The sequence below is a fragment of the Parambassis ranga genome, chromosome 13 (assembly GCF_900634625.1).
Source record: "Parambassis ranga chromosome 13, fParRan2.1, whole genome shotgun sequence".
NCBI classification, from domain to species: domain Eukaryota; kingdom Metazoa; phylum Chordata; class Actinopteri; family Ambassidae; genus Parambassis; species Parambassis ranga.
Genome location: NC_041033.1, coordinates 3,329,464 through 3,345,343, shown reverse-complemented (window position 1 = coordinate 3,345,343; position 15,880 = coordinate 3,329,464). Strand labels below are relative to the sequence as shown.

At 40.0% G+C, this 15,880-nt stretch overlaps 1 protein-coding gene across 18 annotated transcripts in view; it reads left to right on the top strand.

The window, feature by feature from the left end:
- myo18ab (myosin XVIIIA b) overlaps positions 1–15,880 on the top strand; it is a 91,725-nt gene that overhangs the window by 37,794 nt on the left and 38,051 nt on the right. For all 18 annotated transcript variants that reach the window (XM_028420397.1, XM_028420394.1, XM_028420395.1 and 15 more), the window contains 9 exons: positions 858–1,050; positions 1,280–1,366; positions 4,156–4,297; positions 4,389–4,548; positions 5,963–6,149; positions 7,075–7,279; positions 7,539–7,648; positions 10,643–10,708; positions 14,807–14,935. In XM_028420397.1, coding sequence (XP_028276198.1) covers positions 858–1,050; positions 1,280–1,366; positions 4,156–4,297; positions 4,389–4,548; positions 5,963–6,149; positions 7,075–7,279; positions 7,539–7,648; positions 10,643–10,708; positions 14,807–14,935 — 1,279 coding nt within the window. The remainder of the gene's footprint in view (positions 1–857; positions 1,051–1,279; positions 1,367–4,155; positions 4,298–4,388; positions 4,549–5,962; positions 6,150–7,074; positions 7,280–7,538; positions 7,649–10,642; positions 10,709–14,806; positions 14,936–15,880) is intronic.

Here is a 15,880-nt window from a genome sequence, read left to right as displayed (position 1 = left end):
CATTATTTAATAACATCATGTCAGTTATGTAGGTACCTGTTACCAAGGGGGTACAAACATACACACAAGATTCATTTTTGCTATTCTTAATACAGTTTTTTATAACATGCCTTTATTTCTTTGGTCTATGTTGTGTGTTATCTCCATTCATGGGATAGGAGCATAGAAAAATTGAACAGCAGAAGTCCAAGTATTGAACCCATAAGGAACTACGCCTGTTTTTGGAAGACATTCTAATACACAAAATAGATACAAAATAGTCTCTGTCATTAGGGTAGAGTAGGGTATTTTACTATGTTTTGTCACTATCCTTTACTGTCCCTCCTTTCAGTACTAAAGTCAGTCTGCATTATATATAAAATAAAAACATTTTAATTTGGGCAGAATCCAAAAAATAGAAGCTTAAAGGAGCAATTCTTTTGAAGATTTTTTTAAGAGCTTAAGAACTCTTCTGGTTAGCATTTATCTTTTTTTCCCCCATTGTTTGAATCTTCCCTTTAGGAGGAGATTTTGTTTTTCGTGTGCCTTTGTTTTGCAGTAAGCAGTTAACAGTTGGCGGTTTCAGACAGGTGGCTGTGAAATCAATGTGCTGTTTTGTTTTCTGTTGTACAGACCTCATGTGCTTTTGTTTCAATATGCTCTGCTGTAGTTCTTCTGTGAATGTGGCGTTACTCACAGAAATCATGTGAAAATGGCACATTTTTGTTTTTATACTTGTTATTGCAGCTTCCACAAACGCTGTGCAAAATTTCCTCCTACAATACAATATGTACACTGGCACTGCAATGCCAGTGCTGGATTCAGAAACGTGTCAAAGTGTCTTGACTAAAGCTTCAGAATGCACGTCTGTTCCTCAGAGCTCTGAAGTCCAGTCAACACTCTCTGTGCTCCTTGCTCATCGTGGACACTCCAGGATTTCAGAACCCTCGGCTGGCTCAGCAGCAGAGGGGAGCTACGTTTGAGGAGCTCTGCCACAACTACACCCAGGAGAGGCTGCAGACGCTGTTCCACGAACGCACCTTCGTCCAGGAGCTGGAGCGATACAAGGAGGTGCAGCCTAGCATCGAATAACAACACAATCATATACTTTCTCTGTGCATATTCACATGTACATGACACAACCAAGACATATACTCTAGAATATTTTAAAACTGTGCCAATCTACAATGTAACTCATTTACAATAGAACTCAGTCGCTACACTTGTGATTCTCTGATCATTTTAACTTCTGCTGTCCTGTAGGTTACTAACCTGAGCCTTTATTCCTTCCTGCGTCTAGGAAAACATAGAGCTTGCTTTAGATGACATAGAGTCCAGTACCTCACTGTCTGTAGCAGCTATTGATCAAGCTTCAACTCAAGCTCTGGTAAGCAAACCTCTCTACACTGACTACGTTCACATGTTTGTACATCTTTTTGCCCGTATGGTAATAAAGACAGTATTTCCATACTGTCTACTCTCTAAGCTGTGTAATAATGAAAGTAAATATTTTACATTTCATTTCTTTTAATCATCTTTTAGACTGTTCAATAATATTACAAACATATTAATCACTGAAGTGGCGCTATTCATGATAAAAAACAACAGGCAAAATCATTAGCCCGCATCACAACCACTTTATTTTGTATGCCTCATTTAAATATCTACATTAAATCATCTGTTTCCTGTAGCACTTAGTGGAGTGGGAAGCTTTGTTTGTGACAAGCAGCTAGTTAACAAAATTTGTGGAAAATTTAAATTACAGTGGTTCTAGTATTGAACCTTGAGGAATGCCGCCTGTTTCTGGGAGAGGCTTAGATACGGGTATAAAATATTCTCTCTTCTCTGAAGGCCATCTATAGTTCCAAGTAGGGTAAAAGTTAAAGTTAAAAATTATTTTTATGATGCACACTATGTTTTATTAATTGTGTTATACTGCACAGAAGTGAAAAAAATGACTTGAATATAACTTGGAGAGGTTAGAACATTAATAATACTGACAAACAATGGCCACATTTTCTAAATGCATTTTAACATTGATCGTGTCTGTGAAGTCTTTATAACAGGGAGTTTTAGTAGCCTGCAGTCAGGCGTTGGAAATATTCATCATGTCCAGATTCAAGGGCAGTTTGCTTGGGCCAGAATTTAAATGTAATTCCAAAAAAAAAAAAACATTAATGCTTTAATTAAGCTGCCGCCAAACGAGCTCTCCAAAATACCACTGAGCCAGCAAATAGCCCTCTTCATCACTGCTGGCAACTGCAGATAGTTGTAGCTGTAAGGCTAATCTAGCAAAGCAGGCGTTACTTTGTGCAAAAGCCAGATGATCCAGGATGCAGGAATAACTCTGACAAGGGGAGTCAAATGTGGGAGCAGTATCACTTCAAAGGATGAAAATGTCCTGAGCATCAGGTTCTCTGCTGTCTCAGAAAACAGAACAACAGAAAAAAGTTTTTGGATCAGTCTTGTAATATGGTGAAGCTGGTAGATTTTACTAGTTTACTATTTATTTGGAAACATTTTTATGTGTATAGACATTGTATATAATGAAAAATATTCCACCTTCACCTGTGTGTTATGTTTAACACCCAACTCCATCTAAATGTCAACAAATACCTGAAAAAATCAGACAATCGAGTTCTTATAAAGTCAGTGTATTCCTAACAAGGAAATTGCAAATTGTATGCTTGTTTTCTATTGATTTAGTCATTCTGATTATTCCCTGATTCTAATGGTCAGTTTTAAAATGACTGACTATGATGATTTTTTGCATCTCTGAAAAAATCATCTATTTTTTTTGTTATTGCATAAGTGCAGTGCTTTTTAATCAAAATGTCAGTTGGAATCTGTGTTTTCATATTTTCTGTCAAGTACCTGCCTCTCATCTCCTCTCAAGTGATGAGCTCATTTGTGTTATGTAAATTGTTGTTTGAGATAATCTGCCGGGTATTTGCAGTTTACTCATGACTTTGTGTCAAATTAAATCTTTACCCTTAAATGAAGACAACAGCAGACAATGATCATTTATTTGCAATGCTTAGTCTGTTGCCTCAATCCAATTAGTTTAGCTTGTAGTGATTTTGGCTGTTGTTTTTCTTATTTGCTTCACTTCCTTTTAGAATTTGACCTATATTGACTTGAGTAATAATTGGAATCAAATGCTTGATTTGTTTACCACTTTGGTTAGGATCTCTTTCTTTCTTTTCTCTGTTTATCGACTGCTTTCGCACTGCATTGCGTGCAGTAGTCTGTGATGCCAAGTTTGTTAATGCCCAGGAACAAGCAACACGTTTATCTATCGTTAGGGTTGAATTGTGTGGTTTTTGGAAGGGAGTTGCAAATGATGTTAAACATATATAGACGAAAGTTGAAAAAGTGTGTTTCTGGTTTACTTTAAAAGGGCTGAGTTAGCTGAGAGTTAAGTTACAATTTTGATTGTATTTTTAGAATTTTGTTAAATTGAGTTATGTCTTGATAAATAATGCTTTGTTTCTTTAAGTTGTTATATGATGATTTATATCTAGTTACATAAAATATTGTTGATTACATATTTAGTTACATTAAATTATATTAAAGTATGTTGAGTTAAAGTGTTTTTTTTTTTTTAATTTAGTTTTTTTAATTTGCCAAAAGAGGTACGGGTAGTGAGGCCATATAACTATTATTGTATTTGTGGTCAAAAGACAAAAAAACAACATCTGAAAGATTCAGATTGTTACTCAGCTTTTATTGAAAATAGGCTCCAGTAAGAAAGCACTCTACAACATTAAAAGACTGTAAAACACTGTAAAATAAAAATAATTCACGACCAACATCAAAAGTGCATTTGTTGGTTATAGGCAGCAGGTACTAATTTGTAAGCATGAGTTAGAAATTAATTGGTAAAAAAAACAATAAATAAAGGCTGGCATCCAGCACTGTTTTGTTATTTTATGTCTGTGTTTATCATTTTTCATCATTTTTTTGCTGTGCAGCTGTGATTGCTCATTAAAGACACAGAGTTACATCGATTGGACAGAGTGCTGCATCTCACCATTGTCATTACTGTTGACTGCAGTTAACAATCATTTTAGCAGATGACGGCTAAAATTTAAGAAAATATGCGGAGCATCTTATTATGCGTTCAGTGGTGTTGTCTGGTGAATTGACGTTTGTGATGGTGGGTGTTCCTCCCAGGTTCGTAGTCTGGCCCGGACAGATGAGGCTCGAGGCCTCCTGTGGCTGATGGAGGAAGAGGCTGTGCAGCCTGGAGGTTCAGAGGAAACCATGCTGGAGAGACTCTTCAGCTACTACGGCTCTGGACAGGGAGAAAACAAAGGTGGGCGCTCATCCTACTAGAACAATCAACGAAGTGTTGCTGGAGGTTAAGGACACAAACTGAGAGTGTGCATAATTTTTTGGTGTTGCAGGAACCAGTCTGCTGCTGCGAGCGGAGAAGCCCCTCTTCTTCCTGCTGGGCCACAGCCATGGTACAGACTGGGTGGAGTACAACACCCAGGGCTGGTTGAACCATGCCAAGCACAACCCTGCTGCCCAGAACGCTGCCACACTGCTGCAGGACTCCCAGAAGTAAGAGCGGAAACACCACATGCAGTCTGTTTTCTTTTTTTTTATGGAACAAAGATTACAGTCGGAACCATTTGTTCCATTTCAGTCCGAATCTTAAGCACCCTGGTGCGTGTTTATGTGACCACACACACTCTTAGTGCAGCCTGTTGGTGCTTTTCTTGTTTCTGAGTGAGTCATACTCTCTACACATCACAGTTATATGCATGGTCAAGATCTGAATGCATCACATTATAGCACTTTGTTGGCAGTTTTCAACATGAATGATAGTCCAATGACCTTCCATGGCAGTACTTTAGCAGCAGGAATTGATCCCACAGGACTGTGATGGTTGCTCCTTCTCATGCAGTGAATCATTGCAGAAGTTGTAACCATGGTAACAGATACCCAAAGCATGTTTTTTTTTCTAAGCTTAATTATTTATTATATACATATAACATTGCATATAGGTATACATATATAATACTCAACCCCTAACCAGAAACCTAACTAAATAGAGACTGAAAGTAAACAGCAAAAATCAAAATCAAATGACCTTTACTGTCAAATATGTGATGCTGACTGTGTATCTGATATACAAGGTCAGCATCACCAAGGTTTTTTTTTTTTTTTTTTACCACCAATGAGGAGCGAGTAATCTAACATGAATGGTAATAACTCAGGTAGCCAAGAAAATGGAGCATGAGTTTGCCCTGGCCATGTTTGTCCCTCATAAGCTGTAGGATACGATATGTCAGAAAGTAATTAGAGACAGTAATCAGACTATTATTATTATTATATTATTATTATTATTATTATCATATATATATATATATATATACATATACACATATATATATATATATATATACATATACACACATATATATATATATATATATATATATATATATATATATATATATATATATAGTAATATGGGAGGGCAGACTGACATTGCACATAGAAAATGTGCTCTGTATCACCTTTCTGCAAGAAAAACATGCTTGAAATGATATGAATATATTGTTTTCCACCTCTCATTTCACCACCATAGAAATATTCTCTTTCAAAGTGAAAACACAGCCAACTTAAGTGTTGAATAAATGAGTGTTTTGAAGCAAAACTACAGTTCTGAAATAAATAGTAACCTAGCAACATATCTAAATCAATTTACACCTCCAGCATCCATAATTATTTGAAAAAGTGTGATCCACGGTTTGAGAGCTGCCAACAGCTCAATGAGCCAAACAATGCAGGCAGCAGCCCACCAACATATGCATCTCCAAACAGTGAAATATGCTGCTGATGCATTCAGATTAGCACGCTGTATGTGAGACTGTCAATAATTTCTGCCTGATTCAGTGAGGAAGGAAATCATATGCTGTCAGTGATGCACATCTGTATGAACTTCGCATCCACCCCTCTGCTATTACAGAAAGAACATCAGCGGGCTGTTCATGGGCCGGGCCAGTGGGGCCACAGTGTTGTCGGGCTCCATCGCCGGTCTAGAGGGCAGCTCCCAGCTGGCCCTGCGGAGAGCCACCAGCATGAGGAAGACCTTCACCACAGGAGTGGCTGCTGTGAAGAAGAAGAGTCTGTGTATCCAGGTCAAACTCCAAGTGGTAAGTGGAGGAGACTGTGGATAAAACTAACACAGGAAAAATGCCTATACCTATCGGCTCCTCTGTCAGTGGGAGTTACACTTAGTTATGTTCATTTTGAGCTATTTGCTCAGTTGCTTTATTTCTAAGCTTTCATCACCACATCATCACCTCTGTGTAATCACAGACACGCTCTTTGTGCAAGTTTTTCAGGTGCCAGACTGAAAATAAACATACTGGTGCACTAATATCTCAACAATGCAGACGTCACACACATCGCTGCTGTGAATATTACTCTGACCAATAATTGAGCAACAAACTAGATTTTTCAGTTACAGTTTTATAGCTTTTCCTTATTTTCCATTTTTTTGCTTGGCTGGAAATTTGCTGTGAGGACTGATACCAGACTCTGCACTGCAGCTAGCAGGATTCCAGCTCTTGGAGCACATCGAAACGAATGGCAGAGGAGACTGGTGCAGTGATGTCAAACGATGAAGTAACACTTTCCTCATAAATCCTTTTTTCTGTCCACTGCTGGGCTGGTGCTGGATTTTGAGGACACAGTCTGGACGACCTCTAGAGATAGATCTTTGACTCCACCCCTGCCCCCCTTAGAACATAGATTCCCCTTAAAGCTTCTTCTCCAGCTCCCATTCCTTCAACTCCAGAAGTCCCGAGACCCTCTGATGATTGGGTTTGTGTTGTGGACTCTAGAACAGAACACTGTTAAGACGTGGTTGTATGGTTGTAGATTCTGCATTACCCTCTGGAGTTCGCTTTCTTCCCGTCCCATACTGTTTTTGCAAAAATACACCAAGATGATTTGTGTCACCAAGATGATGAAGTGCAATGACAATACATGAGGATATCATATCATATCATATCAATAAGGAGACGTGAGGCAGACGATCCCAACTGATTTGTGTCTTCTCCTTTCTCTTTTTAGGATGCTCTGATTGACATGGTGCGTCGTTCTAAAGTTCATTTCGTCCACTGCCTGCTGCCCAAAGCAGAGACAGTGGGAGGAGGCGATGTCCGCGTAACACACGGAGAGAGCCCAGACTCCGGCCTCATGACTCTGGACGTGGGTCTCCTAAGAGCTCAGCTCCGAGGATCCAAGCTGCTGGACGCTCTGCGCATCTACAGGCAAGGTAATGAAGCAATGTGAAAAACATGGGCATTTATGATTTATTTTGCTCTCTAGAAATTTAGTGCAGCAGCTTACTAGCTGTGGTTGTCATGTCAAACAGTCTTCCTTCTTACTGTCTATGGTTCTCTACACACCGCTGTATCCTCTGTCAGATCAATATAGCTTTGCTCCTTTGTCCTGAAAATCAAAGCTCTCAGATGTCGATCTAACCTCAGTGTTTTGATGATCTTTTCTCTGTTGTGCTCCCTCCTTTCCTACAGGATACCCCGACCACATGGTGTTCTCTGAGTTCCGCAGGCGCTTTGATGTCCTGGCACCACATCTGACCAAGAAGCACGGCCGCCACTACATTGTCACAGACGAGAAGAGGGTGAGTTTTCAGCAACGCTGTTGCCTGCTGCCTGGGTTTGTAGTTTTTTTATTAGCTAATAGAATGTTTCTGTGGCACACCTCTACTCTGATATAGGTACATTGAGAATTTCACCATTGCTTATTATTTCAGCCACTCCTGAATGAAAATATATGCCAAATCTCTTCAGTTTTTTGCAGAACAGCTGACTGAGTTAGTTTATGTAGCATCTTTTTTCTTCCAAAAATCTTTTTGTAACTCAGTAAAACAAAGTCAGATCAATGTTAGATGTGAGTCAAGTATTCATAAGATATGTTGTACAGTGTGCTGGGATTCTCATTGACACTGACACGGCTCCTCTTTGGATTTTAACCCATAATGTTGAGATCAGTCTGTAGGAGTCCTTCTCATGGCAGTGAAAAAATCTTATGACCACAGATGCTTTGTCCTACTACAGAATGAATCTGTGACACCTTCACAGATAAAAAACATGTTCACATCATATCCTAAAGCATCCCAAAATAAACCAATAACTTTCACTCAGCTTTATTTAACTGCACCACAGTCTGTCTGTTTCAACAGTCAATCATCAACTCTGCATTCGTTGAGGCTTTGAAGCTTTGTTTGAACTAAGCTTCAAAGGTTTGAGGAGTCTTTCTTTACTAACTCTCCACCAGACAGTGCATATGTTAGTAGGAACACTTTTTGGAAGTCACAACCTGTCGGCAGAAGAAGTTGTGACCTGTTATTGAACGCACCACAAATTATCCCACAAGTTCCCCATTGCGGGACAAATAAAGGTTTTCCAGTCCCATAAAATCACTATAGAAATGTAAGCAGGCGATATTAGAATTAGATGTAAAACAATGTATTTAGTGGCCTGCTTATACACAAACAAAATAGAAATAAATCTAATGATGTCACCAGGGTCTTTCAACTACAGATTTAATTGAAAAAGCATGCGTTACTCGAGGTGAGGAAGAAGGGGCGAGAGGTCTAATTAAGATTTTCTCTTCTTTCTTTCTTTCTTTCTTTTTTTTTTGAAGTGAAGGAAGTAAAATAATGGAAAAAAAAACCTGCATAATGTTGACAGAATACAGTTTCAAAAATTCAATATTTCTCTCCTTGCCATCTACAGTCTAATCTCTCGGTGTGAACAGAATCCTTTTATTCCTCCTCCTCTCCTCTCTCAGCGCTGTCCTCTTCCTGCTCCAAGAGCACTCTTGTGTGTAATTAATTATGATTGTGCAGGCTGGCAGCATACGGCTACTGTACTGATTAATTACCGGCGGTGGGGAGAGCTATTTCTTTTCACCCACCCCCCCCATTCCCTCGTCTCTCTTTCCACTTTTTTCTTGTCTCATTATCTTTCCATTTCTTTTGTATAGGCGGCAGAGCAGTTTAGGAACATCCCTGAGCATATGATTAATGTCTTCTCTAGGTTCTGTGCAGGCAGTATATAGCAGCTTCACACAAAGGCGTGATTAGCCTTTTTGAGTGGGAGGTGGTGCTCAAGAAGAAAAAAAACCATCTCTCCGTTAGAGCCTTCTTGTCTTATTGTTTTTGTTTTTTTGTTTTGTTTTTTTCGGACTATGAATTTGTGCCACAGATTACCACTGTCAACACAGAAGATGTGACTGGATTAATTCATCAGATTATAAGCGCTCCTCTCTGTAACTCACTGGCAGCAAAGAGCCTCACGTAGCGCTGATAGCCCACTCAGAAAGAACTAACGTTTCACGGTTCTCCAGAGAGTCGGAAACGGAACAGCGGAGAAGAAAGAAAGTGAGGAAGATGGATGAAAGCAGGCGGTGTGAGACAGAGAAGGGCGTATAATTGGAGGAATAATATGAAAGAATTGGTTTTCAGAGAAAAAGAAAGCAACAGAAAGAGAATACTGGTTTGTCAGGCTTTTTATTCCCCCAAAACAAAAAACTGTTTTTCTGCTGCTGTCGGCCCAGTTCTGTCACTTCCTCTTAATACAAGAAGGTGTTGCCACATGGCGTACCTGCCAACTGCATTTTTTAGAACAGGCAAACACATCATAAAAACTCTGAACACTGATGAGAAATTTCTATCATCTCAACCAGAGATCCGTCGCTGTTTCACAAGGTTAAATCAGGCTGCCTGGTTCCAACGAGCCTCTTAAACAGACTTTCTTCAACGTGTCTACATGTGTGAGATTCTGTCACATGATTGATTAGATATATAATGCTTTAATGTCGTATATACATTCACACATACACACTTATAGGCAGTTTGCATAGGAATACCCTAAAAAGTAAAGGTAAAGTCTGTATGAGTACCTTCACACATTTAAAATTCTGAGGTTGAGAAACGGCAATACGCCAGTCTAAAGAGGTTAGCAAGCAGTTATCAAATCATTATGTATTTAGCATGTCCAAAGATGAAGCTTTTAGTCACTGTGAGGGGAAAAATGTGCAAATGGCACACAGTTGAACAGTCACTGTCTTCACTACAGCCCGTCATCTCAATTACAGTGCTGCTCGAGGTCATAATTATGGAGAAATACAGGAAATGAAAGGGGTTGATACCTTAAAGCAGTCCTAGATGGATTGTGGTGTTTTCTTGTGATCTTATGAGCATCCTGCTGCCTCACAATGTCAGCCAAAACAGGCAACGGTAACTGTGTAACCTTAATTTCCTGAAGTACACTCCCATTTTAAGCCTTTTATTTTTAGCCTTCATTAAAAAATAGACAAAATACACAGCAACAGACTGCATATGATCTACTAAAGGTTTATTTGACACATTGACACAAACTCCGACCTGAAAAATCGCCTCCTTCTGACCCGTGTGGTGTTCAAGTTCCCCAGGGAGCTTCGTCTGTGTGTGTTAGCTAATGCCAGGGGTTTGTGTTTGTTGCTATAGTACCAAGCTAGAATCCTTTTGGCAGCCAGGTCAGGTGATTGCACAGAGGTAGGGCCCAGAGCAAAGATTGTTTTTGTTTATCTCCCTCCTGAGTGTTTGTTCTGCTGTTTTTGTTTTGTTTAGGCAGTGGAGGAGCTGTTGGAGTCCTTGGAGCTGGAGAAGAGCAGCTACCACATGGGACTGAGCAGGGTAAGTGGAGTCACACACACACAAACGGGCTCACTTGGATATTGAGCAGGTCATCTTCAACACTTCTAATGCCTGCATAAAAGCTTTGAGCTGCTGTCATGCGATTGGCTGATTAAATTAACGAGCAGTTGAATAGGTGACGCTAATAAATTGATCAGTGAGAGTTACATTATGTATTTAATGTGACAAAGGTCCTGGACACACCACAAAAAATAACTTAGATTGAATAAAAAACAAGGTGAGATGATGGTTAAGTGACTAATTACACAATTTCTTTGTTATTTCTTAGTTTGTATATAAAGATTCTGTCTTTATAGATGTGTAAAGAAGAGTATTGTCAAGCTAAAAATCAGGGCCATAGACTTTGTGTAAATATAAAAATATATTGATTGTATCGTTATATATACAGCATTATAATGGAACCATATCTCCAATAAAATCTACTGAACAGAGAACAGAGAACCGGGTGGTAAGAGATAAAAATAAATAAATTTTATTAATAAATAAAACTTCTTTTCGGCACGGAGGTACCATACTCCGCGAGACGTGTGTGTGCAGAACTCCTCATACGGCCCTCCTACGCAGCGCACGTCACACACAAAAGGTTGACAATGCAATTGTATTGTAAATTGTGAGCACAGTCGTGGTTACCTGGCCTAACGAGCTGATAATGTTCAGGGAAGAGGGCGCAGAGCATGACAATAGATAGAAGATCAGTGTAGCTGACTGTAGCAGACCTCTGGTCTGTGTGAGTTTAACTCTGTGAACGTGTGGATGACTGTCTGCAATAATACATCCCGTCTCCCGGTGTTTAATGTGCGCGAGCCGCTGTAACACGGTGATCAATACTGGGATTAGTTTTTATCGCCACCTTTTGGACAGACACTCTCCTCTGTGCGCCGTGTTTCTCCTTCCAGGAGCTGTTTGCCAGCTGCATCTGAAGAAGCTCTTGGCTTCTCCCCACAATAAATTCCGACCAATCACAGCATGGTTGATGCACAGCCTTGAGAGAAAAAGTTCTGCCCGGACCCTGTGCACGAGAGAGCTGCACAACGGGCGGTCCGAGATAAAAAATGACGTCATTTTGTGGGCGTAACGTCTGCAGGGGGGAGGGAGTTCTCTGTTCTCGCGGAGTATGGATCCAGCTTTAGATTCACAGTAGTTTTTAGCAACCTCCAAGCTGCATGATTAAAACTGTAAAAAAAAAGTTAACCCTAGATTTCGTATGACAACATGCATACAAAGTGAATTTGGCTTTAATTGTATTTTTTCACCAATGAATGTATTTTATTTTGAAAATCTACCGGCTTCTCTCTGCTGTTAAACGGATGGTATTTATGGTGAAATCAAAAGAAAATCACTTAGGGTTTTAGTTTCCATATGAATCTGTCGTGCTGTGAATATCATCCATAAATGAGACACATAGTCTGTGGATGCTTTCCATACCTGGACATCCCTGTAATTTAACAATCAGAAGCTTTTTGTTCATGTTCAAAAGATCTTTGAGCAGTTTGGATATACAGTAGTTTCCAATCATCTCCTCATTGAATAGAATTTATACTGTATTATTTGACAGATTTCAACTTCCAGGTTTTACACAGTTTCTTGTCTTTCCCTTTCAGTAGATGAAGTGCTCCTGCCTTAAGGTGCTTTGCACACATTGTTGTCCACTGGCACAGCTACGCAAAGTAAACTAATAAAGCTAAGAGCTGTTTTTCTTTTAGTGGGTGTAGAGCACGGATTTAAAACTGAATTTCAGTAGAGCGTGTCAAAAAAACAAGAAAATCATTCAATCCAATGATAAGTTACTCTTTAACACACTGGCAACAAGGTGTGGCAGGTGCGGAGCAGTCAGTTTGTGCCTATGCTGTGACAAATGTCCACACTTCCATTCTCACCTTCACCAGTCCTGGTGTGCTGCGTGTGTTTTTTTTTTTTAAGGAAGGAGCTGATCTCTGCTGTGACTATGACCTTTCCTGAGCAGCAGGAAAAAAAAACAGTTAATCACAAGAAAAAAGACAGGCTGATAGTTTTGTTAATTAGATCTGTGAGTGTCTGTGGAATAAAGAACAGTGAGTGCCTTGAGCTGTCAATTAGAAAAGTTTCTTGGCAGATATTTCTGGGAGTTTAACCTTGCCTTAAAGTGTCAGTCGGCCTGCTAGTTTTCCCAGGTTCAGACAAAGTTTCAGCTCTGAACTTGTTTTTTTTTTCTCATCATGTTGTTATTCCTAGTGCCTCTTGTTTCACATTATTTTATTTCTCTGGCTGCCATGAGGAGGCAAAGTGCCACCTGCCCACATACAGATCCACTCTATCACTAGCTCACTGTGTAAAAATGACCTTATGCCTCGTGGGAATCATTTTGAATAAATAGGCCACTTTAAAATGGAAATATATCACTCATGGATCATTTTTGTATTATGATATTAACAGATATGCAAATACAAAATCATTTTGTAGTGAATAATAAGAGACACACACACAGAAAATAACCCTAAGCTCAGTTAGCTGTTGTCTTGAGGGGCTTCCACTGTGTGGCACCGGAAGTGGCACTGACTATTAATTAGCCAATATGACTATAAATACAGATAATCAATGGCGCTTATTTTGTTATGCGCATCTAAGTTTGTTTTTATGCAGAGGTTGTGTAACAATAAAGACAATAAAGATGAATACTTCAGTCACACGTCATTCAATTAACTTTGCTGCTCGTTTGAACAACAGATAAATTAATAAAACAGATAAATTTTAACTTATTTTTTAACTTAACTGTGCACACAAAAATGCTTTAAAACATCTTCAATTGTACGGTATCCTTAATTAGATCCAGTAGCTGTAGGGAGCAGGTAACTGAACATGACAAGTGAATTAAAAGCAGTTTACAGTTTCTCCATATCAACCTCTCTAGCTAAAAAAGAATAGCACACAACATTGCATATGTCTGTTTTGTTGTCATTCCCATCCGACGCTGAAGTGTCACCCATGTGACGCATCAAGTGCTGACCGCGCAGGTGGCAGCATCTCCACCGCGCTTGCAAATGACCCAGACTGTCCCCATGTGGTTCGCTGCCAACCGGTTTGTGGCTCCCTGCCTGACATCATTAAACCATCCCCACACTGACAAATGGGTCTCTGAGGAGCACAGCAGTTCATGTTAACCAGATGTGTTATCTCCTCCCAGGCTAGGTTTGACATCATTCGGCAGCTTTTTTCCCCAACAGAGCAGAGTTTATTTGTGGAGGCTGAATCCATGTGGTGGGACTGATCTTTTTGTACTGTTGTCAACAATTATATCTAAACTGGGATTCATTTACAGGATGCGGCAAGAGTAAATCTTAAGTCCTGAACTAGAGATTCATTTATCTTCTGTAGCAGCATACACAACAGATAGGCCTATGGACAACCACCCTCAACTAATCATCCTGCCTGATGAACCACATGATGTTAATTAAACTAGCATAACAGCTCTGTAGTAGCAAGGCCATAACCATGCAACAAAGGATCAGTTCTTCACTCGATTTTATTGTAATCCTATAAAACATTGTTATAACCTGGTGCACTCATGGGGGTCTGCAATTTAGCTATCTTTATTCCTGGCCATACTTTTCCTTTGCTCAGGCAATTTACAAAACTGCTGTCAGGTTTAGGAACAGTCACATCCTCACAAGGACAACGCATCACTCAGCTCTGCTTAATGAATCTACTTCCACAGAGAAGCTGGCAGCTAATTCATGGCCAAAGAACAGAGCAGAGCCTCTCCCCCAGATGCATTTTATCTGGGAGGAGTTGGGAGCATTAGGCTGTAGGCTTTTACAGGGTCCTCGGTGTCAGCCTGTTGTTACTCTTTAGAGTTAGAGTTAGAAATAGTGCAGTTATTGGCATTCAGGAAGGAATCCGAAAAGGAGACAGAAGACACGAGAGGAGACTGCAGTAATCAGTCTGAACGGCAAAGAAATGAAACAAAGCATTGAGAAATCTGCACGTCCCCCTTGGTATTGCAAATTAGACCATGGTTTTCCTCAAGTAAATGTCTGTTTATATAAACTCAACTCAACCAACTCGGTCTTAACAACATGTCTCCGTCTTTTTCTCATGCAGGTGTTCTTCAGAGCAGGGACTCTGTCTAGACTGGAGGAGCAGCGGGACATCCAGACCAGGAGGAACATCTCTCTATTCCAGGCTGCCTGCAGGGGATACCTGGCCAGACAGGCCTTTAAGAAGAGGAAGGTACGACTATAGGGATTTGGATCACATCAGGGTAGCCTTATTTCTACTGCAGGATGAGAAAAGTTCTGGGTTAACTTTGGAATGTGAACTGAAATGGCAATTGGATATGTGTGCAAGCATACAGTCAAGCTTTGGACATGGCTGTACATCTACAGAACTGGGTGACAGTGACAACATCAGCGCCACCTGTCGTATGACATGTATTGCAGGACCTGTTCTGAATACCAGACAACCATCAAAAAAATAAGCCATTCTTCTGGCTTATCTACATACACATTAGCAGATATAGGAGCAGATACAGTTGCAACCTGGGCTTTATAATTTGTTGATAAACTGCATTTATGTAGATGACTGAGATGAACTTTAGCTGTTTGTTTTGGCTTTATGTTGTCATTTCACTGGCTCCCCTCCCTGCTGAGCTGATTGAGTTTCAGATCACAGTTCCCCGATGATCAGCCGTCAGCTAAAGCTGAAACAGGTCTGGATGGATAGAAAGAAAGCTGTCAGTCTGCCGCTCCTTTTCCACTGGGGTTCCACTGTAGTCCTTGTGTCTTCTTTAACATCTCCAGTATTGATCTGTGGCTGTGGGATATCATTTTATGGCTGTTTTAGAATTTCCTGCAACCGGCCATCATAATGACTTCCTATGATCAGCCATACAGACGTGTGGGTTTTTCTACCAGGTCAATGCCAATAGGAAATAAACATGAACATGAACGTTGTTCTGTGTTACCATAGCAACTGCTGGTTTAGACCTATGTAGAGCGTTGTTTTCTAGTAGTATAGCTTCCAGCTCGAACGTCAACAATATTACACTATAAAAACATGAAACTGGTGTGCTCGAATCTCTGATACTGATCAGGGCCCCTAGAATTGTCACTATGTTCTGTGGGTTCCACCTGGACCTATCCGGTGTGTACGATCCCAGTGTCCCACACACGTAAT